The 24,130-nt window shown below is 53.3% G+C and overlaps 1 protein-coding gene across 1 annotated transcript in view; it reads right to left on the minus strand.

The window, feature by feature from the left end:
- The window catches only part of QSOX1 (quiescin sulfhydryl oxidase 1), a 39,304-nt gene extending 17,796 nt beyond the window's left edge, over positions 1 to 21,508 (minus strand). The window contains 5 exon segments of the mRNA XM_061183052.1: positions 449 to 539; positions 2,851 to 2,953; positions 3,513 to 3,558; positions 11,989 to 12,089; positions 21,161 to 21,508. Coding sequence (XP_061039035.1) covers positions 449 to 539; positions 2,851 to 2,953; positions 3,513 to 3,558; positions 11,989 to 12,089; positions 21,161 to 21,428 — 609 coding nt within the window. The 5' untranslated portion in view covers positions 21,429 to 21,508.
- Between the last annotated feature and the right edge of the window lie 2,622 nt (positions 21,509 to 24,130).

The raw sequence follows: 24,130 nt of genomic DNA on the forward strand, positions 1-24,130 counted from the left end.
CATTTCCTCAAGAGGGACTAGAGGCTCTCTGATGTTCCCTCTCCCCCAGATTTTTTACTCCAATTCTTTGGGGGCGGGGTAGTGTGGAAATAACACAAGCTTTGGAGGCGGACAGACCTGGTTTGAAGTCCTGCTCTACCAGTTCACTGGCTGTGTGATCTTCGACCTGTTATTTGACCATCTTCGTTAATTAGAAAGATCAGCAACTACGTGTGTCAGCAATCTAGTGCAATGCTCAATAAACAGCAGGTGTTATCATTCTCAGTTTCCACGAGGAAGATCCAAGCAGACATAAAGGCTTTAAACAGAAAGGTCCAGCTCCTACACTTCCCGTTTCCCCCAGCAGGGGTCAGGCCAGTGCTGGGCTAAGAAGTGCACAGGAACAGCCCTGCTCTTGGCTCTCTCCCAGGGGCTATGCAGGAGCTGTGGGACCCTGCAGGCAGCTCACCTCTCTACCCAGGTAGGAGCCTTCCCTTTCAAAGATCAGCGCCAGGTACTCTTCATCGTTTTTTGCGAAGAATCCAGTAATCTCCTCCAGCCTGCAATAGACAACACTGGCAGTCACTCTGTGGTGGGAAGAAAGCAAAACCGGCGACAGCAGACGTGGCTGACCCAGTACCGTGAGTGCAGCCAGACACACCTCCTTCTCTGTTTGCACACAAGACTTCGAGGAAGTCTCTCCACGCCAGCCCTCCAGTGGGAGTAAACCAAACCTTGAGTCTCAAAAGACTCTCTCTGCCTATTACCGAAACCTGGTTCTTCACTTCACCCTCCTTTTTGGGTTGTTTTTTCAGAGTCAGGAGTGCGTACGGGCATTCTGAGGAGGAGACCGGGGGAGGCACGCTTTGAGTCCAGGTGTTTCTATGCTCTGGGTAAGGCCCAGGCTTAGAGGGCAGTTTTTACTGGTCCCCTAAGAAGCTGGTGTTTACTACCCATCAGACACAAGCCTTGATCTGTGCTAAGTCACTACCAACTGGGAGATGTGCTTCTTCTACTCCTGGAGCAGGCATACAAAAGGAACTAAAGAATCAGAAAGTCCTGGGTACAGGAGCTCTTAGAAGCTATCTAATCTTATTTTAAGATTTTAACCTCCTTATTTTAAGACGAGGAAACTAGGGCCCCAGGACAAAGGTGGAAATTAATAAGAAGGCAAATCTTATTATTCCCCCCAAATCAAAGAATTAAGATACAAGCTGTTTTAAAAACACAGAGTTTCAATAGAAAACAATTGCATGATACAAAAATGATTTGTTCCCTTATTTCAATTAAAAGCAGAACATCATCAGCCATGTAACAGAAGACAACAGCATCTACTTTTGTCCCCAACCTGATGACCTATTTCCCTCCTCCGGATCCAGTGACGTGGCAGTGGTTACCTCCAAACGGAAGGCGCAACATGGGGCCAATGGAGCCCAGCCCAGCAACAGTACAAACGCCATGCCAGAGAGGCGGGGGCCAGAGTGTACCCCAGTGGGTGGATGGTCACTGACAGCCCCTGGGGTGGTAGCAGGTGGCCTCTCAGGCAACTTCCCCAGACCTCCCCAAGGCTGGCAGAAGAGCGAGCCCACAGGCGGCTGACCACGTAACTCGCCCCCATCCCGTCCATTCCCACTCACACTTCTGGAAGAGGCAGCCCACCTTCCACCACAGGTCCCCACCTCCTCCCTAAAGCTCTCTAGAAGGATCACTTTGACAGAGGCTGGCAGGTTTACCTGGCTGGTTGCTTTTGAGATCTTCTGGGCTGAAAAGGCACCATGAGGGAGGGTGGGTGTAAGAAAGAGAGAGAGGCAGAGACACGATCATTGAGAAATGGAAGAAGGAGCGAGGTGTTTCCTGGAGAGATGGGGTCTGGCTGTGGAACCCCAAACCAAGACCATACACTCAGTCCAGGGGCTCCATGAGGCCCTCTGGGAGGATGGAGAATTGGGAAAGATGATAAAAGAATCATTGTGAGTTGGATTCAACACCAACTGACACTTGGAAACACAGTCCCTCAGCAGGGCCTCAGCTTTCCAGACACCAGCAGACTTAGGGTGGGCGCTGAAGCCCCAGTGTTTGCCTCCTGAGGCCTTCTCAGCATCCGGAACCTTCACTGTGTTCTGTGGCTGGGCTCCCTCTAGCAGCCCCAGCTGGTACTTGGATTTGCTCCTTCTTGGCCCCTTAAGGTGGGCTTTCTCCTATCCGGAGTTCTCGTCCAGAAGGGCAGGACACCTCGTGTTTTCAATCTACCTGTTTCCCTCTGTGGGAGAGTTAGAGTGAGACACCGTGCACCTCATTATCCTGATTTCCTAGAATAGAGGCGATCCTGGAAGGCTGCCTGGCAGGTAGATATAGGACACCAGCCACCTGACGCTCTGCAGCCCAGGGAGCAGAGTCACCTCCCCATCCCCCATGGTCACAGCCATGGCTCAGGAAATGAGCACCTTCATTTTACAGGGCTTTGTGCTTCTCAGTCCCCCATCCCCTTTCCTCTAAACGGCATCTGGTCGCCCTTTTTCCTCCCCACGCCCACCCTCTCAGGGACCCTCCCTGGGTTAGATCATGTGAAATCCAGCTGCATCCCTCCGACATTCCAGGTTCTGAGAAGTAGCAGCAGGTATGACCCGGAGAACCCCGCCCGTCTTTTCCTTCCCACCGGGTGGGATGGGCCCTTGCATCCCTGTCAGCCCCAGGAAGTCAGGGCTCCTCGGGTAGGACCTCCAGCAATGAGAAGCCCTCCACCAGCTGCTCCAGGCAGCTCTGGGCTCCGGTCCACTGGAGTGTCCACCGCTCAGGCAACAGGAAGAACCGGCCCGGTCCCCGGCCTGCCATCCTGCCACACTGCCCTGGGCCTGCCCCAGCCCCAAATACCTGGCAGGCTCCAGTGGGGGACAGGCGGAGGGCCACGTGTCACTATGGGACTCCAGGGCGTCAATAAGCCTCTCCCGCAGCGTCTGCACATCAGCACCAGCCACTGTAAATGAAGATGGACACAGGCAAGGGGCGTGAAGAGAGGAGAATGAATCCCAGTGCCCTTGTCAGCTTGCCTCATGGAAGCAAAGGGCCCAGGGCACGAGCTGAGCAAAACAGAGCGCATCTCAGTCCTCTCCGTATCGGGGGGGGGGGGGTGTGCACCCCACCCCTGTGGTCCTAAGCATGGCAGGGGGACCCATCCCTCAGGGCAGGAGAGAGTCCCTCAGACCTGGGCCCCGAGGGCCCTCCCCACGCTATCTGGCTGCCCCTCTGGATGTCAACCCTACTTTGACACGAAGGGCTATTCTGGGAACATGGGACCCTCCCCGCTTCCCAGATGGGCCCAAATGGAAGGGCTTCTTCAGCCTTGTTTTCCCAAAGGCATCTTCCAGGCTGGCTGGGAACGACACTTCCAGGAAAACACAAATTTGGCTTTCACTGGGGACCTCCTCACCCTGCAGACCTTGCTGGGCTCTCTTCACCCCAGTAGAAGCCCAGGCAAAAGAGGGGGAGAAAGACGCTGACAGCGCCAATGAGACCCCACGAGCTGGGACACCCACCTGACAGTGTAGCTCCTGAGCCGGTCTTGGAATAGGCGTTAAAGAACTGGAAGCAAACACACAGAAAAGAGTCAGTGGAGCTAAGAGCACAGCACCCGCGCCAGGTGGGTCTGTGTTTGAGACCCAGCCGCTTACCAAACGGGGTGACTTTGGGGAAATGACTTGACTTTTGTGAGCCTCAGTTTCTTCATCTGTAAAATGAGAGCAGGAGGTCTCTGCTCTTGGAGCGGGACCCTGGTTCCTCTCCCTGGTGTCCTGCACCTGATCCCTGCCCTCACAGCTCTGGAGCACCCCGGGAAGCTGCGGCTCGGACACTTGGCTGAGGGGGTTCTGTTTCTACGAAGCACTGGGACCCGGCACATAGGGACTAGAAAGTAGTTGCTCTATAAATAAGTGATGCAGACCCATCGGAAAAAATTAAGTGAAGTCACTTCATACTCCCCACGCACACCCTGGAAAACGTTAGCTGCTCTCTGAGGCGATCTGTCCTGGTTCCTTATCTTGGAAAAAGGCAGCGAGGCTTGTGTCTCTGGCCACCGAGGACTCCCAGCCTGGCTCAGCAGACACTCCAGAATTGGAGGGGTCTCCAGTTTGGTTCTACTGAGGGGTGGGCTTGAGCCCCTGAAGAAACAAGCCTTATTACAGACAGGCCAGTTTAACTCTCTCCCCATGTGCATGACACCCAGGCCCAGTCTGTTGCCTCCTTGGGAGAGAGGACAGAGAGAACAGAGGACAACTCCTTAGAACTTGAGCTCCTGTCTAAGCGGTGGGAGAGCTGCCAGAACTCTGGCTTGTGCTCTCCTGGGCTCAGAAGGTAACAGAGTTCAGCTGTCCTGACAGGTGGCCACTTAACTGCCTGAGGAAGAGCCTGCAGTCTGGGAAGAGGCCTCTTCTTGAGGTCCCTAACCTCGGGGCTACTTGTAGCCACCTTGGGCCTCTGCCGAGTAGCAGAGCTGTTCGGCCTTATCCCAAGCTGGTGGCTGAGTGCAGGCCCTCAGGTCTACCAGACCTGGGTTCAAGGCCTGGCTCCGCTATGCTCTTGCTGTGTGACCTTGGGCACTCTATTAACCTCTCTGAACCTTCTCATCTTTAAGATGAGGATGACACCATCTACCTTGGAGAACTGCTGCGAGGATTCAATGACAATACATCCAAAGTGCTTAGCACCGTACCTGGTGCACACAGTAAGAAATCAATAAATGTTAACATTGTAACTATATTGTCATCAGCCCCTTCCCTTGTTCCTTTGAAACACTAGGAAACATTGATCAGCTAGATCTGTTGATTCTAGCCACTTGTAGGCAGAAAACTGAAATCTGGAGGCCACCTGCCCCCCTCTCCCACATGAACAACAAAGATGCAGAGAAGCCGTCCATCTCTCCCCACCTGCAACCTTCTCCCGCTCCTGCTGACTTCACCTGGACCCTGTTTTATTCTCTCTCTACTTAGAGCATTAATATAAGCTTTTATTCTGGGTGAAAACCAGCCACTGACACATGCCACATACATTCATAATAGTGTTCTTCGCAGTCACTGAATACATTTTGAATTAATAAAATTATATGCTATCCTTATGCTTGTAAAAACGAGCACAGTTTTCTAGGACTGTGACATGAAATCAAGTAGATAAAGCATGTTAAGGCATTTATGGGCTGACACTGTTTCTCAGGAACAAAATAAAAGACACACCTATTTGGGGTTTGGTTTGCTCACAAATAATAACCCAGAGGATGACCTTTACAGCTGCAGTTATTCACAGTGATGGCGCCCTTGTACAGACAGAATAGACTTCAACTTGCTTCCACAGGCATAAAAACATGACTGACATCTTAACGCCTTAAGCCATGTGGCTCTCCATGGCTACAGTTGTTATTATCAGCTACTGTAAAGTAGTCTGGTGGACTCTTCTTCAACCATCAGGTCTCCAAGATCTGAGCAGGTGCCTTATGAAAAGGGGCTGGGGGCTTCCCTGGTGGCGCAGTGGTTGAGAGTCTGCCTGCTAATGCAGGGGACACGGGTTCAAGCCCTGGTCTGGGAAGATCCCACATGCCGCGGAGCAACTAGGCCCGTGAGCCACAACTACTGAGCCTGCGCGTTTGGAGCCTGCGCTCCGCAATAAGAGAGGCTGCAATAGTGAGAGGCCCGCACACCGCGATGAAGAGTGGCCCCCACTTGCCGCAACTAGAGAAAGCCCTAGCACAGAAATGAAGACCCAACACAGCCAAAAATAAATAAATTAAATAAATAAATAAATAAATAAATAAATAAATAAATAAATAAATAAAGGGGCTGGCATTACTTCCATCAAAGGGCAGCCTCCCCAGACCCCAGCTGAGCCTTCTGAAGGCCCCAGCCATGGGCAGTGGGGAGTCAGACAGGAGCCTGCAATAGGGGAGTGCAGGAATTCCGAGAGCTCCCCTCCTCCATGAGGTGCAGGGCTACAGGGAAGGCCCCCTCCTCTCTCCAGTTACTTCAGTCACGCAGCCTTCCCTTCTGTCCCCAGAAGCTTCCCAGCCACCTTCCAGAACAATGTCACCACCTGAGGGCTGGTTCCCATACCTCACACTCTAGAGGAACTTTTTCCTATCAATTAATCTCTCTTTCATCTTTCCCCTTGTCTACCAGCTCCTTCCCTATGCCTGCAAACAGGTTCAGATCCTCCTAATCTAAAGTTAAAAAAAAAAAAAAAAAAAAAAAGGACACGAAGGGATGGAGGATGGGAATAGAGGCTTCTCCAGTTGCTGCATGTCCCATTTCCTGGTGCCACCAAATTTCTCAAAACAGTGTCTGCCCTCAGTCCTCTTCCTTCCCGCGAAGCTGGCTGTGGCTCATGCCCCCACCACTCAGCTGGGACCACTCCAGGAAAGCTTGGCTGACCTTCTCTTTGGCTGGTCCAATGAACTTCCAGCCCTTCCTGCTCTCTTTGCAGTATCTGATGCTATCACTGCCCGTTTCTCCCCACTCGGCCAGGGTTTTTTTTGTGCCACATCTTCCCGACACTCTCCTTCTTTGCCTTCATGTCACCACCCTCCCTTGGTTTTCCTGACACTGCCCAGGCCTTCAAGGCCACCTTCACAGCCTTCCCCTCGCCCTTGTCCCAGCCTTGCTCTGGACTCCTCTCCTGTGCCATCTCCTGGCCCCAGTTTCTCCTCCAGCCATGCGTCAGATCACGGCACTCTTCTGTTTAAAAAGCCCTGGGAGGCTCTGTCACAAACGAGGGGCTCAAGCTATGCTTTTGAATGAATGAGTGAATAAACGGGTGAATGGACAAACCAACCCATTGTTTGTCTCCCTTGCTGATGTCATCTACCTTGTCCAAATGGTTTGTGACCTGAACCCTGTCTCAGGTCCTCACCTGTCTTAACTTCTGTTTCTTCCAGGTGTCAGGGCACCCCTCCCCCAATACACACACACTCTCCAAGACTGAGTCACCCCTCCCACAACCTGTTTCTCCACCCATGTTACTTATCTCACCCAGTGATCGCCCTCCTCCCCATCACCCAGACCAGCATCTCCCTCTCCCACAACGCCTGTGGTCTGTGAACTTGACCTTTGTGATACCTCTTCTACAATCCTTGAGACCAGCTGCCTTTTCTAGACCAGGGCCTACCACCTGCTTCCTGGACCACTACAACTGTCTCTACCTGTCCCCACCTCATGCCCTCAGAAATGGTCATATGCTCCATCTTTGGAAATGATGGAGCCATCACCCTCACTGTCACCTTGTTTGGGTTTCTAAGGGACAATTCTGGTCTGATCATGTCCCTCTTCCTCAAAGCCCTTCCATGACTCCCTACTGCCAAGGAATAATGTCCAAACTCAGAGCGTTCGAGTCCTTCCAGGATCTGCCTCCACCCACATTTACCTCCCACTGCCCTGCCCCCATTCCCTACATTTCAGCTATGATGGACTTGAACCCGAACTTCCCACCCACCCACCTCCCACCTGGGAGGGCAGGACTATAGCTTATTCACCTCTGCAAGCCCCACAGTGCCTGGCACAGTGTCTAGGACATGGAAACACTCAAAGGACATCTGTTCAGTTGAACAGAGAATCTCTACCCTTTGATCAGCTTGGAAGCTCAAGCAAAAATCACATTAAAATCGAGTCAGGGCACATTTTTGTCCTCTTATTAATCTGCATGCTTATTAAGTCAGCTGTTGGAGGCGTGTGCCCTACCCAAGGGAAAGGGCCACCACTCCTTGGAAACAGGCAATTAAGACTCCAGCAGGGAGTCTCCTTTCCTCCAGAAGCAGTCAGCACCCAGTCCCTTTCCTCTCAACACTTGACACAGGAGCTTCTGCCCTCCCCAACCGTGGAGGCCCTGGAATCCTCCCTGTCTCCCCAAAGGCAGGTGACCAGATGGCATTGGGCAGGTCTTTACCAACCTATCCAGCAGCAACTGCCTTCCTGGGGGCCAAATAAGGCTAAACAGAAAGCACGCTTTGCAGTGGCGACCATCAATGGCACTGAATCCAAGCTTTCAAAACAAGTTTTAAGGAGAGTGACCTCCAAATACCTTACAGTGAGCCTGCGAGGATGCACAAGCTTAAGCGTTTCTACCTTGTGGACCGTCAGTGGAGGAGAGACTTGGCAGAGGGCAGGTGACTGCTGAGAGGGGGGCCTATCTCCTTTTTCCAGAGAGAGGCAGGAGATGTCTTTCTGAGTCCTGTCCCCCTCCCTGACATCTCACAAGAGCCACATAAAGTAACAGCCCAGACGGTACTCCCCACTCCCAGCCTTGAATTCAGGACTTGCCATCCCTGGGCTCCCTCCTTCCGGGGTCCTGCCTCAGCCCCGCACAAGAGCCTCTGCTCCAGCCAGACCAGCCTTCTCAACTCCCCACAGGGTTCCACCCACATCCTCTGCTCTCATATCCTGCCCGCATTCCTCCTCTCTCCCAGCCAAACTCCACCCACTCGGAAGTCTCCGTCCTCCGGGAACTCCTCCTCCCCCATGAAGTCCTCTCTGATGTGGGAAGGAAAGAACTCAGTGACCCCAGGCAAACTCCCTCAGCGTTCACCGTGTACCCATCACTCCCTGCCTGTCAACTAGCTGGGAGCTCTGAGTGCCCTTGTGCGCAGCGCCTTCCTCTCTGGCCGGCCTCGCTTACGTTTCTGGCCATGGTTTACAGGTCTGGCTTCTCCACAATGATGAGCACAGTGCTGTGCCCCGAGCAAACATTCACTCAACAGCTGTTGATGGATGGACTGCCTCAAATGGGGTATCACAGAGGGGCTACCATGAGCCCACAGGGCAACAGGAAGGAAGACAACTAACATTTATGGAACTTCGGCTAATACCACAGTGTCTCGGCACTCTCACATGTAAGACCTCATTTCATACTTGGCAACAATCCTATTAGGTAGATATTATCATCACATTTTTCAGACAAAGAAACTGAGGCCAGCGGCTAGGGCATTAAGTGACTTCCCAAGTCACAGTAAGCAGGGGAGTCAGGATTTGAACTCGTGTCAATTATCTCCTCAGAATCTTACAAAGGGAAGACTTCTGTCCTCTCCCACCCAATGCTGCTGCTTCCTGTAATGTTGATCCCAGCCAGGCCTTTGGCTACAAAGGGTCCTATTCCATTACCCACTGAGGGGCACTCCTGAAGCCCACTGGCAAAGCCTGTACCCCTGAGGTTCCAGCCTCTAGGTCCCCAAGCTCCAGCCAAAACCAGCTTTAAGCTACCTCTCCCTCCCTCCCCTCTGTTCTCTTCCAGATGGGCACCGGCTCCAGTTTGATAGGGCCCTGACACAGCTGGCCCGCCTTGCAGGGCCAGTTGTTTGCTAACCAGGCTGGGCTGGTAGAAGCTCACTGTTTGCTCACGGTGACAAGGCTCAGGAGGCAGAGGAAAGGGACAGTGACACATGTTACTGGGCGTGGCCATACTCTTGTACGGGCCTGTCCCCGTCACACCAGCGACACTCTCTCCTCCCCCTGTTCAACACATGTCCTCATCTTAGAGCTCTCAGCCTTGATGGGTGGGAGCGAGGACAGGCTCCAGTCCCCAGGGGATGGCAGACAGAGGTACAGGGCCGTCTCTCTGGCCTGCTGGCAGCCAGGCCCACCTCTAGGGTGTACTGCTTCCCAGGGACTCCAGCCACGCTGCCCACACGCACACCGGGCTCTCAACGGGCCAGAATCTCTGGAGATCTGGAATCTGAGTCGTGTTTTCCAAACACTAGAAGTAATCTAGTGGTAAGTTGTAAAATCAAATTAGTGAATCACAGCCAGTACTTTTTAAAGAATACATAGAACAGAAAATAGCGTGTACTGCACTTACTAAGAACAGCGTTTTATGAAACAATTGTTTTAGGGATAACAGATACAAACCAACTTCTGGATCTCACTGTAAATGTTGTAGGTCACAGTAACAATGTTTGAAAGCCACTGCTCAGGGCCTTAGAACAGAGACCCATCAGGAGCTAGAACCACTTGCACCCTGGACCAGAGCCCTAAGGACGGCACCGAGCCCCTCTCCCTGCTGAAACTGAACTGCAGGCTCCTCAGGAGAGGCTGGGAGGGCTTGGCTGAGGGAGGTCACAACACTGGTCTCTGGAGCTCTTAAGAAATGCACAGGTCACTACCAGCCCAGCCCAGCCCAGCCCAGCCCAGCCCAGCCCAGCCAGATGCCACCGGTGTGAAGGCAGTTAAGGAGCCCAGCTCAGGGCCCTGCCAGCACCCCTCCCACAGCACGATGGGCGGTTGCGGAGACGATTAGTCACTTGGGGCACTCAGGCTGTGGGTGCTGCATGACTCGGATAGGTGCTGAGAAGCTTCTGGATCTCCCGACGAACCTGGGCCATCTCCTTCCAACCCCCCGAGCCCCAGCCTCTTCCAGACAGAAACAGAATGCCCCAGGCACCAGCCCCCACCGAACCCCCACAGGATGTCCAGACCTGGCCACAGGACCAATGCCAACCCCCTTCCCCTGTGCAGGGACTCCTGCTGCCACACTGATCTTCCCCCAGCTTCCCACGCGGGGCTGCTTGCCCTGCCTCAGCGGAAGGAACAGAGGGTTCCGTACTCCCCTTGGAGAGTAATTTTGAATATTTTAAGTTATACATCTTGGGGCCAAGGATAGGACCATGGCCCTGTCATGGAAGCCTTTTACTTAAAAGAGACAGTTGACAAACAATGTCTCCGCTGCCACCTCTAAATGACACGGCAGTAGCTGTTGGCTCAGGACACTTCCCCAGGCCAGCTGAATGGGGGCTTGGGCCCTGACCCTAAGTGGTAACAGGCGCGTGGGAGGGAGCTCTCCAGGGCTGTGGAAACCCTGAACCCAGCAGGATTTCACTGGCCGTGAGAACAGAAAGGTCACATGGAGTTAGAGCTGGACGTTGCTGGAGGAGCCTGGGGCCTTGCTCTCCAGGTGAATTCTCCTGGCGTCATCAGGCTCAGATATGGTTCATGGTTCTGCCTGGCAACTGAAGCCCCTGAACTCAGAGATATCTTGTTCCAGGGACAATGCTTGGCTTTTCAGTTTTCAAAGGCATTTCCTGATTATTCTTAGTGGCCACAGAGGAAATTGCTTTTCTAGATGCCATTCTGGTGGGAGCAGGCTAATTATTTATAGGTGGAGAGAGAGATTTTGATTTGGATTCTTTAATTTGGAAGAGAACTAATTGGATTACAGCCGGGCCTGAGCTCTGGGGAGGGTGCTAAGTATAATGGCACAGCCTTGCTGCTCTGGGCTTCCCAGGGCCTCCGATGTGAGAGCCTTGGAAGTTGTCCAGATGTTAATTAAGTGGTTGATGCCCCGCGGTGGGCAGGCTGGCAGGCAAGGCCTCATCAGAGAGCTCGTGCTACTTGCAGCCAGAGCCGGGGTGACAGGGCCCTCATGTGTTGGGTGTGATGACTCCGGTGATGGAGATCCCTGCTGCCTGAGGCATTGGGCTAAGGCTCTCCTGCCAGTCACTTCTGAGCCTCTTGGGTTCAAGGCACTTGCCTGATGAGGATGAGGTTGGCCAGTTGTCTCAGGGGACCTTTTCTGGGGGGCCATGAGACCCCCTGAGTCTGATCCTGCCTACAGGTGGGTCAGAGCCTAAACCCTGGTTTTACAGGGTTTAGATCAGCCCTCTAAGGCTGGGAGGTCAGGCGGGAGAGGAATTGATTGGAAAGAGGCCCCTGGGAGCTGGGAACTCTCACCAGCTCAGGTGATGATCACTTCTCACAGCTAAAATCTGCCCATCCCAACACAACCACACACAGCCCCTTTTCCTTATAAAGGGGAGAATGTGCCAGACCACGTGAGCCTCTTTCTTTTCTGCCTCCCAGTTCACACCCCTTTCTGCCTCTAAAATAGGTACATGCTCCAGGGGCTGTGATTTAAGCAGGTCAAGCCCAGAAGCCTGGGAGGACACCACAGAGCCCAGCAGCCAGGCAGACACCAGGGAAGCATGGAGCAGCGGGCACTGTGCTCCGACAGCACCGCCCCCGAGCCCGCTCGCCCCTCCTGGTCACACACCCTCACAGTCGGGAAGCCAGTGATGTTGAAGTCTCTGCAGACTACGGTGTTGGTCTCCAGAGCACAGTCCAGGGTGGCGAGATTCAGCGCCGGCCTCCAATCTGAAAGGACAAAAAAAAAGAAAAGAAACAAAAAAAAGCTGAGGTAAGTAAGAGGGGCTGGCACCTCTGCCTGCTGACCTCGCCCACGCAACACCCCACCGCCACCAGTGCCCACGGCACCTGCCCCCAAAGCTCTTAGGAGAAAGGTCACCCCTTCCTCAAAACACGCCTCTGAGATAGTTGGGTTATTCTGCATTTAGCCTGTGCTTAGGACACAGTTAAACAGCACCAGTACCCCACTCAGGACAGCAAGCTGCGTCCCCCGTTATTCTGCAATGGGGGAGGGGCACAGGGGCTGGAGGAGCTGAAGAGAGGTATGAGATGAGCCTGGCCCTCTTGGGGAAAAGCCCCTGGGACACTGCCTCTGTCTCTGCTGCCCTCTAGAGAGAATCAGTTCCAGAAGGGTGAAGAGCATGCCTCAGGAGTGCTGAGTTCCCCCGTGGACCCTCGGTGAAGGCTTCTGAGGCCAGAGGTAGTGGCCATCAGCCCAGCTTGGGTGGGTGGGACACAGGGTGGTGGGGACCAGCCCCCCGGCCAGAGGTGGAGGCAGAAGTCCAGGGGAGGAAGGCGAAGACACCTGGGATCTAGAAGCCACAGGGGAAGAAGCCCTGAGGCCAGAGTCCAGAAGATAACAGCTCCCCAGGCCGGCTGCCTGGGCACCCTGCTCCTTCATCAGGCCCCGGGCCACAAGGCCTCCCTCCGCTGGAACTTACTGGCAGAGAGAACAATGGCACCGTTCTGGGCCACAGCCCCGGATCTGGGAAACAGAAAACAAACTCATCAACCGGGCAGGCCTCCTGAGCTCCGGTTCCAGGTCCGGTGCCCCGGGAGCACCTACCAAAGTGCCACGTTACAGCGAGGCTGCTCCCGCCGGGACGGAGGATGTGCACGTGAAGCCGCACAGACGGGCCGGTGGCGAGGCACTGGTGCCACGCTGTGTGGCACGGGGCTCTGAAGGAACGTGGCCGCAGGGGAGACCAGCCCTGGGCACCAAGCAGGGGCCTGGCAGGAAAGGCGAGAACTGAGTGGAGCCTTGACCGCCAGTCCAGGTGACAGGCAACCGGGGCCCGGGGTGAGCAGACGAGGAGGGGAGAGTGGACAGGGCAGGCTGTGAGGGCTCTCACACAGACCAGGCGGGCTGCAGAGGCGGCGCTGCGGGAAGGCAGGCAGGGGCCAGCGAGGGCGTGCCGGCCTGGGGCTCAGGGCTGGCTCTCCGGCACCCTGGAATGCGGGCATCTCTAGGCCGATGAGGGAAGGAGCGAGCCTGCCTGAGGAGTAGGGGAGGGCACACATGCTCCCCACAGGGCCCTACCCCTCCCACCTGCAGCACAGGATGAGGTGGGGGGACTTACACAGGCAGCCGACGCAGAACTCGCTAATGACAGAAGACTAATATCCAAATAACATCCCTGAGACCTGTGGCTTTGCCGGGACCTCTTACCTCGCCCCAGAACCTGTCCCTTACAACATCTGAAAAACCACTATTTCCAAAGACATCAGAGCTCCCAGAACCTTTATGCCCAGGGGAGGAGTGTCACCCTCACTTCCACGACAGATGTATGGAACAGTCAGGATGCCTCCCAGACACCCCTGACCCATCCCTCAAAGGAAAGGCTCCGAAGGTTCAGAGCAACTAAGCTGGTCCTTCTTGGGGTGACACGAGGGAGGGGGTCTGGCACTGTGAGGCAGGCCAGAGGCAACACCCGCTCCCTCCCCAGCCCCTCTCCCCCTTCTCCTTTCTTGCTGGCAATCTACTCTTGGCACTGAATCCTGGCGGGAGGGAGGGAGTGGGGATGGGGGAGTGGGGTGTGAATGCAAGTGTTCAGCAGAGACAGGTGAGCCACATCCTATGATGCCATTTCCCCAACATCCCCCGCTACCCCATCTCACCAAACCCCTTCTGGGGAGCTCTCGGCTCCCCTAGCACAGGAGGGCAAGTTTGAGCTACAAATACACGCCAACCCGAATGGCCTGCATCCTTCAGCTTTACATCTAGCTGGAAGGGCAGCCTGCTGTGGTCAGTGATCAGGGTCTGCTCCACGCTGGGCTCGGCACAGCATCCCTCCTGCCCTCCCTGACACTCTGCTCTCCCCGACCCCTCCCCCACTGTCGGCACCACGTAGGAGGGACAGAGTCAGGCAGTCCAGCCACGCGGAACCACTAATCCCAACCAGCTTCTGCGTCCTGTCCACCCTCCCTCCCGACTCTCTTCCTGCCCTCCCCCATGTCTCCTCTCCCCACCCCCGGGGTTCTTTACCTCTCACATCACCTCTAACCCACCCTCCTAGTGAGCTAGTGCAGGGTTTCTTGTCCAGATGAAATGTCTCATTTCCTTCCTGGCCAAGGTTCTAATATGCCCCATCACCAGCCTACCCAGCCACCAGTGATCTTTTCTATCTGCAGATCTATGTCACTCTCTACTCAATATTCTTTGGTGGCTCCCATTGCCTCTAGAAGAAAACTCAACAGGCATCAGGCCATTCTTAATCTGGTCCCTCCCCACCCAGCTTCCTCTTATCATTTCCCCAAATTATGCTCCAGGAACGCTGAATGTTTTCTCCTTCCTTGAAAGCACAATGCTCATCTAGGCTATTCCCACAGCCACCTCTACCCTCCCAACAAACTCCCAGTTGTCAGGTACAACTCAGTTTGAACGGGATTTTTCCCCCCAGGAAGAGCTGCCTTCCAAGCCCAAGGCTCAAGACCCTGTTCTCGTTTCCGCCACACAGTTACAAGCCTGTCCATCCCTAAGTGTCTCTTCATCCTTGCATTCTCCTTGCCTAGCTTCCCCATTATCCTGCACACAACAGGTGCTCAGTGACTATCGACTGAATTATACAACTGACCCAGTCCTGGGGCCGCTACAGGGCTGGAACATCTTCTCTCAGCCTTACTCTATTCTCAGGTCCAGGCAGGGGGTGAGGTTAATGCCCATCACCTGCGAATGCAGGAGAAGCGAGCTGCCCAGGGATGGGGTTTTGCCCTGGATCACAGGCAGAGCACCCCAGGCCTCCTTTCTATGGTTCCTCTCCCGCCCAAGGGAGGCCCAGCAGAGGGTGGGAAGCACAGGTCACCCGGTAGGGTCATCTGGCACATTTCAGGCTTGGCTCTGGCTCTGCATCTAGGGCTTTTTTCAGGGAGACTCCCAGGAGAGGCCCAACTGTTCTCAAAAGAATCAGCACGTCAATTAGACCTAAGGGCGGAGGAGTGGCACTTTTGTGTCCTTCCACCAGTGAGGGCCCCTGGCAGGGGGTCTCACAAGGCCACTTGGCAGGGTGACCAAGGACAGCAGGCCTCAACTGCTCCACTCCTCTCCTCTCCAAGAGTGCAGGCCGCCATCCCTCGGGCCAGAGTTGTTGCTTGTTGCCCGCTGGGGCATGAGGCTCTGAAGGCACAAAGAGAGGAGAGGACAGAAAGCTTGTGTTCAGCAAGCGTCCACAGCACACTCCAGATTTTCCCACTCCACCACCGCCATTGGAGGTGGGCACCATTTTACCCACTTTACAAACGAGGACAGAGACCAAGAGACCTCCAAGTGGTCCAAGGGCTACCAGACCCAAAACCCCACTTTTGTCCCTCTGCCTCACCAGGGTCAGGAGGCTACCTTCATACTTTTGCTGTCTGCTCCAGTCACAACCTTCCCCATGAGAGAGAAAATGGTTAAAACAGTTTCGTCTTCTAGCTACATACCATTCTCTCTAACGCCCAAGAGTTGGTCAATATCATAGACTCAGCCTTTACTTAGATGATAGTGATATCAGGCCTATAGAGAGTTTATCATGTGCCTAATGTATGTAGTTTAATGTGTGCAACTAGGCTATGAAGAAAGTAAGGAGGTATTTATTCATTTCTAGACCTGCTTTCCTAGACTGTAAAATAGAGATCAGATAACTGTGCCCAAGGCACACAACTAATCAGTGGTGAATGTGGGATCTGAACCCAGGATCTGAGCCTCCCCGGTGGTCTCAAGAGGGCCCAGGACACAACAGAGAGCTTCTCTGTTCCCAGCCAGGAAACTCAGAGGGGGCAGGGTGGGGTGGGTGTTAGTAACGGGGATGGAGGCGGGAGGTGATGCCTGAGAGTTCTCAGCTCCCAGCTCCTGGAAGGTCTGTGACTCCCTCTCTTTATGCCTTGATTCCCTGTACCTCCATGAAATGGAACCGGTGCCTCTTCTTACCAGCCCCAGCCCGAGGGGGAGGAGGAGGGGGAGCCTGGGGCCAGTCAGGTGCTGGGAGAGTCCGGGCTGAGAAATGTTTCTCAGGAATATCAACGTCAATACCTTAATGAGCCATAATGACCTATAAAGCTCTGTTTTGACCCTAATCACTGCGGGCCTGACTATTCGTCATTCTAGTAACAGTACCAGGAATAGAGAGGACCCTTATCTGGGTGCTCCACTGGTAAAGCAAAGCTGCATTTACGGGAAGTGCACTGCTGTCAAAGAGGTACAGAGCTGGGTGAGAGAGGCTTTTTAAAGTGTCGGGTGACTTAATACCACAACCTGCAGGCCTAACACCAAAAGGATTAGCAGTCTCAGTCCAGCCCTACTCTTAGGGAGAAAAAAAAACTTTCCTGGTGCACTTACTGCCTTGGCAAAGTAATCTCCCCACTGACAGAGTAAATGAGCAAATGGAGTGGACGGGAGGGGAGGTAAGTGTAGGCAGCACAGCTGCGGACCCTGGGTGGCGGGAGAGGGGGTGCTTTCTGGTGAGGGGGATGGGCTCCTTCTGGAGTCACAGGCGGCATATCCACCCCACTCACAAGGCCAGGAAGGGGCACTGGACCCAGAGTCACAGGGCTTGCAGACAGCTGCAACTGGTCGAAGCACCATGAGCTCCACACGTCTCCTCTCTGGGTCTCCGTTTCCTCACCGGTCACACGAGGGCCAAGATGAAGATGTCTCAAGTCCTTTCCAGCTCTGACAACCACGTGGGTGCTGGATGGCAAAACACTCTCGCCAAGAAGAATGGCCATGAGGCCTCTGAGTGCTAAGCAGCCTGGGCCTCTATTAAGGCACCCACCCAAACCACAAGAGCCAGTCAGGTCGAGAGGTCAGAACGAGACCCCCGCCTGAGTCTCCGGGAGTCCTCCTGACACAGCGAGTTGGCCAGGCCTATGCCATTACCACGACATCGCTTCCTCCTTGTTGCCGGCTTCTGGGCAGTGAGGTCGTGACGCGGACAAAATGCCTTCCCCGCCCCTCACACCTGGCTGACACCCCAGGTCTGAGTCAAGAGGAGCCACGGCAGCCCCAGAAGGCCTGGTCACTCACAGCCTCATCTGGAATCCCGTGAGGCTTGTGCCATCGGTCTGCATGAGTGTTCAGTGAGCTGCTACCCTGCGCCAGGCTCTGCACTAGTAGCTCAGGGGTACAAGCAGGAGAGGACGGCCATGCCCTGGGAGAGAAAGGGAGGAAACCAACACTGCTCGCTGTCACTCAACACCCACGCCTTACAAATCTCATCTCCACGCTCTGCACAGGTCATTTTCCCACCTGGAGTACCCTTCCTCCTTCTCCCCCCTCACCACCTGCCCAGGCTCTGGAGAGTCAGAAAGAGCTGGGTTCAAGAACCTCCTCCAGGGACTTCCCTGGTGGTGCAGTGGTTAAGAATCCGCCTGCCAATGCAGGGGATATGGGTTCAAGCCCTGGTCCGGGAAGATCCCACATGCCGCGGAGCAACTAAGCCCGTGTGCCACAACTATTGAGCCCGCGAGCCACAGCTACTGAGGCAGTGCGCCACAACTACTGAAGCCCGCGTGCCTAGAGCCCATGCTCTGCAACAAGAGAAGCCACTGCAAAGAGAAGCCTGCGCACCACAACCAAGAGTAGCCCCCGCTCGCCGCAACAAGAGAAAGCTTGCACACAGCAACGAAGACCCAATGCAGCCAAAAATAAATAGATAAATAAATAAATGTATTTAAAAAAAAAAAAAAAGAACCTCCTCCAGGGACTTCCCTGGTGGTCCAGTGGTTAAGACACCATGCTTCCACTGCAGCGGGCGCGGGTTTGATCCCTGGTCTGGGAACTGAGATCCCACATGCTGCATGGCGGGGCCAAAAATAGAAAAAAATAAAATAAAAATAAAAAAAGAACCCCCTCCAGCATCTGTGTAATCTTGGGCAAGTTACTTATAGGTTAAAAAAAAAAAAAAAAAGGCTATCTGTTGCTCAGATATTTTCTCATAAAGATTATACACAACAGTGGCCTATAAAGGCCCTTAGCACAGTACCTGGCATAAAGCAAGTGTATAATAAATAACTGCTTAGATAAAGGCCTTTGGTGACCAGGCCTCTGTGACTTTCCCCTTCCCTGAATTCCCAAAACAAGAAATGGCTGAGTTATGCTCTTCTGACCCTTTTCAAATACAGCTTCTTACTGGTGTCAATTTCCCTGCTGTGTGATTTACCCAATAGCAATGTAAACAATGCTTTGCACACAGAGGTCACTCAACAAATATTTGCTGATTGATTAGCCAGTGATGAGGACTGAAGGTCTAAAATGAACACAGTCAATTTCCCAAACACATGGTGAGGCAGTAAGAGCTGCTCTGGAATAGAAAGGGGTGAGCCAGATTCTTAGAAACAAGTTCTCTGCCCCAGGGTAACAACTGCCCCAGAGAACCTAGCCTACAATTTACTGAAGAAATGAGCCCTGGCCAGTCAGATTCAATGCCTGAGGCCAGTTGGGCAGGGTTGCAAAATTCTTCTCTCCCCTCATGACCTTCCACAGTCTCACTGCTCCTACCCAAGGCATTCATACCAATGGCAGAGGGCAGGGGCCACAGGCCCATGGGTCCAGGGTGGTGCGAGAGCAACCCTCTGCCGGCCCACAACCAAACTTTCTCAAGGAACCTCAGAATACAGAGATGTTGAAGGGCCTCACCAGGAAACACCTCCTTGGATTGGAGTGGAGGCATTCTTTATCATTGCAGGCCAACACCAGGTTCGGCCAGCGCTCCCCCCGACATGATCTTGCTTAGGGGGCTGACACCTCCATGGTTCATGGGAGACTTCCAGTTTTCACCTGAATCTCCCATCTCCCGTGGACTGTGGTTCATCTCTACAGACACCATTTTCCTTTCTGAGGTTAAGTTTTGATTTGCTTTTTTTAGGGAAACTCTCATTCTATGCACTGGGGAGAAGACCCCTTTGGGTCTTCGGGAAGTGGCAACCCTCATCCAGGAGCAGGCTGGGTCAGTATCTGGATGTGCAATTCATTGGAAAGCTCTGGGTTGCCAGAGGCCAAACCCATGAGTAAGCTGGAAGCTAATCTTTCTGTCCAGCACTCTCAAGATGTAAGAATCTTCTAGATTGAGTCCACCTGCGGCCATTAAGGAACTTGTATGGCCTCAAAGTGTAAACTGACCTAGGAATTTTTATGATGTTCAGGCCCACAGTGTCCCCTGAACACCTAGTGCCCCTCAGGTGTTCCAGTTCCACGTTCAACACTCTTCCTGCCTCCTGCCCTGACCAGATGTGCTGACATCACTGAAATGATGCAGTGTGAAGAGCTGCTGAGAAATGGCACATTCAAGTGATGGGACCAGAGAGGCATGCAGACAAGTGTCTGCGTGTAAATTGGAGGGAAAACGGTTTATCGGTTTTGTTTAAAAATAACTTTCCAAGACCATATGGCTAACAGATGATACATCTTTCCATCTAACCACTTCAGGAACCACCATGCAAGCTGCTCAAGGGAAGAGGTGGCCTGAGTTTGAAAACCAACATCTACAAATGCACTACTCTACCGCAAAGAGTTGAGTTTATCAAGAAAACGGCACAGCAGGGGAAAAACAGTTCCAGTTCTTCCCTCTCCAGGAAGAGGCCTACGCCCTAAGATGCCCATAGTCCTCATTCAGTGACCGCTGAAGGTCAGGAGCCCTGCTAGGGCCCTAGCACCACCTAGTTATCAGGAAATAACTCCATTCAGAGGCAGCAAATCAGAAGCAAACCACTACCATCACGCCACGCCAGCCCCCCAAATACCCACTACCGGGGCTAGGCAGATGGATGACACCACAGGGATCTTTACCTGTGCAAAGGAAACTCTGAGATAATACACATCAAGTACTCACTCAGGAAGGTGTCTGACATACAATACAGTAAGCGCTCAATAAATATTCATTACTATTGTTGCCATATTTACTCAGCTCCAAATCTTAAGTTTTTAAAAACATTAACCTTTCTGTAATGGAGTACACCTTTAAGTCTCCATACATCTATTAGCGGTCGTCTTATCCCTCTACCCCGCAGGCTGTTAGTAAATGAATGGTGGGTCTCACAACTGACAGTCTCTTAGAATGAAGGAAATATGGTATTAGTGGTCAGGCCAATGAAGGGGAAAATGGAGCAAGGGCCAAACCCACACCAAGAGGCTGCCCTCAGTCGGGCCTTTGGGCTCACAGGTTGAAGCAGAAGGAGAAGGTGCAGAAGGAGGGGAAGAGAGAAGGATGTGGCCCAGAAGCTAAGGAGCTGGAGGCAGCAGGTCAGGAGCGGCCGGGAAACAGGAAACAGGGAAACTCTGCCTCAAAGATACAGCTGAGAAAGGAAGTCTACGTACCGGCAGGGTCTACTAGCCAAGGGGTGGGGAAAGGAAGGCGGGAGTGGGAATAGGGGCGGCGGCAGAATGAGTATCAGTTCTTTTTCTCCCCGACACTGATCCCACCGCAGCTGGGGAACTTGGTAGGAAGGGGTCTGCCGCAAGGCTGAACTACAGGAAGCCGTAAGGTGTCAGGGAGGAGGAACAAAGGAGACCACGTCGCAGGGATGGGGGCCAGAAGCCGGCAGAAGACTGACAAGGAAAGCAGAGCAGGTCTGGTGACCCAGACCGCGGGGAGGGGCAGAAAACTCGGGACACCGGCCAAGGGGAAAAAGAAAGGGAGGGGCGGGAGTAAAGATGGAGCTGAGGGCTGAGAAACTGGGGGGAAGTGGGAGGGGCAGAGAGGAAGATGGGTTGAGGTGACAGGCAGAAGGAAGCGGGCAGCGTTGAAGGGGGCTCCGTGAGGCAGATGGCGGGGATCCGCCCGGGTGGGGCGAGTGGAGCGAGCCTCCCCCCGCACCCAGTTTCTCACCTTTGACGTCTTTGGCCAGCGCCTTCCACGTCGGGGCGAAGGCGATGCAGTGGCCGCACCAGGAGGCGAAGAACTCCACCGCCCAGGCGCTGGGGGAGCCCAGCACGGCGCCGCGCAGGGTGCCAGCCTGCAGCAGCGTCAGCAGGTCGGAGGGCGAGTAGAGCGTCGAGCGAGGGGCTGCGCCAGCGCCGGGCACCACCAGCAGCAGCGACAGCAGTAGCAGCAGCAGCGACGGCTGCGGCCCGGAGTCGCGTCCACAGCACTCCATCCTCTGCAGCTGCGCGGAGCCCACCACTGCGCACAACTTTCGGACTACTTGGTGCCGGGCGGCTCCGCCGCACCTCTTGTCTCCGTCGCGGGGAGGAGCCACGTGACCCCGCCTACCGTGGCCTGGTGCCGCCCCTTTCCCCGCCCCGCCCTCCGGCCAGTGGGCAGGAAAGCCGACGAAGGACGAAAGCCGGAGCCGGGCGCTGGTGTCCGGGCCCGGCTGCGAGCGCCCCCTTCGCAGTCCGCCGAGACCTCAGAGCTAGTCGGGTTCCCGCCTCGGCCCCAGGAGGCGGGGAGCGCATCCCAGGCCCCGGAGCCCACCCCCGCCAAATGATAGGTGTGGGACATCCGCGGGGCAGAGTCCCGGGCCCGCGTTCCTGTCGCTTTTGGGGACTCTGGGAAGTCATTTGGCTTCTCACAGGCCCCGTATCCAACGGGAAAAGAGTCCGTTGGAATAGATTGGACCGATTTATGCTGTTCCCAGAAAGTTCTGGGGATCCCACCAAGCGATAAAAAGTTGTGAATTAGAAGCACGTGGGAGAGAAGGACGGGTGGTAGGACAGTCTCTGAGTCTGTGACCACCATGACCCCACGGGGATCAGATGTGCCCACACCCCACACCCCCCAAGGCCTGTGACCATCTAAGGAAAATATTATTTGAGGGCTTCCTAATTATGAATTAAAGGCCCCCTTCCATTTTAGGCTGGGCTGGATTGGCGTGGTCCATTGGGTGGAATCAGAGTTTCCTCAGCACGCAGGTCTGGCCACCTAAGGTTGTTAGGACGATTCCTCCAACTGGGGCTCCCAGCAGCCCAGGTACCCCACATCTAACTCTCCAGCCTATGCACAGATCTCCATATTCACTTACATATCCCTCTCACGAGTAACCTGATAACTAATCTTGTGTTCATGTGTACTAAAGTGTTGATGATTAATTTTCCATGGTCTACCTTTTGTAGTTCCAGTGCTGAGTTATCTTAACGGGAGGTTCCTCAGAGTGTTGTCACGTGATCTTTTCCCTTTGTGTCTGCTGGGTTAGGCCACCTCACCTGTAAGCCATCTGAGACTAGATTTGTTATTCATTCAACATTTACTGAGTGGTTTCTTTGTGCCAGGCACTGCTCTAGGTACTAAGGCTGAGGCAGTAAAACCAAGACTCTACAGTCATGGAACTTACATTCTAGTGTACATAGGGATAGAGAGATGTAAATGTAGATCCTATGTTGACAAAGGCTATGAAGACATGTACAATAGGGTAAGAATAAAGTGACAGAGGAAGTGGTATTTTATTTTAGACAGGGAGGTCAGGGATGGGCCCATCCCTGATATTTGCAGGACCAGGGTAAATAGTGCAAATGGAGGCACACATATCATATGTCTACATAATTTAAAATTATAAACCAATTTAAACTGTTATGTAAAATTCCTGTCCTTTCATGTTGACAAGTATACCTTCATAATAATCTGGAAGGCCAAACTTAAGTTTAGAAATCTCGGACTTCCCCCAAGATGTGCACTGGAATGGGGCTGCTTAGGTGGTAACTGGTCCCTGGCCCTCAACCTTCCTCCTACTCTTTGCACCCCAGCTCTATCCCATACTTCAAGGGAACTTGTGCCCACACCTATAGCATCCCTCTCTGCACATCTGAGCTCCATCCATACCTCCAGCAAATAGCCGCTCCTTGGTTCCTTAAGAGAACAGACCTTGGGAAAAGGCTGATGCAGTCTCTAGAAGCTGGCCTGGTGCTACTGGGGTAGGGAGTTCTAGGGTCTCATATACCCGCAGTATGATCTAAGAAGGGGTGAGACACAGGAGCTTTGGGTGGACTCATCCCCTTGGCCCATGGTCTTCTAGCTCTGTGGAAAGAGGCATGGCTGGAAGAGGGCCAGAGAGCTCAGAAGACAAGGTAGGGGCTCCTCTTGCCCCAGTCTTAAGGCAGTTCTAACGAGGTAACATTTGAGACAAAGACCCAAATGAAGAATGGGAGGGAAACTTGTGGCAATGTGGGATAAGAGCATTCCAGGCAGAGATCTGGAGGTTGGAGCTTTTGCTCCCTTCATGAATTCATATTCTCTGTGCCTGAACAGAGAATAGACGTTGAACATATTCTCAAGTTCAAAGTCTTGAACTGCATAGATAGTCCCCTAGCAATCTTGGATTCCAAGGGGTGGACGTACTCCAGCGGCTAAATCAGGGGCCAGGAAAAGTCAAGTGCCTTCACATGTCTCTATTGTTTAAAAATGTTATAGTTATCTTCCCCAGGGAATTCCCTGGGAATTAAGGGGACAGTTTTGGCTAAACATGAAGAGCACCTGAGAAGCACAGCTCACATAAGTACACAAAGATTTGCTTGTTCACATATCTATTTCAGAACATCAGAAATGGAAAAGAATACAAATGATTTGAATGGAATAGATAAAGTTTCTTGGCAATGGGGCCAAAGAAATTAACATTGAGAGTTGTAAAATCTGGGGCTTCAATATCTCAGAACAGCAATACAGGGATTTTCAACTTTAAGTCTTGAAAGTCTGTTCAAACAGAATCTTAAAAGGAGTCTCCAATAAAAGCAAGCTGCCCATAAACAGAGGGATGGATAAAGAAGATGTGGTACATATATACAATGGAATATTACTCAGCAATAAAAAAGAACAAAATAATGCCATTTGCAGCAACATGGATGAACCTAGAGATTGTCATACTGA

This window comes from Eubalaena glacialis, chromosome 3, assembly GCF_028564815.1.
Source record: "Eubalaena glacialis isolate mEubGla1 chromosome 3, mEubGla1.1.hap2.+ XY, whole genome shotgun sequence".
In the NCBI taxonomy this organism is placed as follows: domain Eukaryota; kingdom Metazoa; phylum Chordata; class Mammalia; order Artiodactyla; family Balaenidae; genus Eubalaena; species Eubalaena glacialis.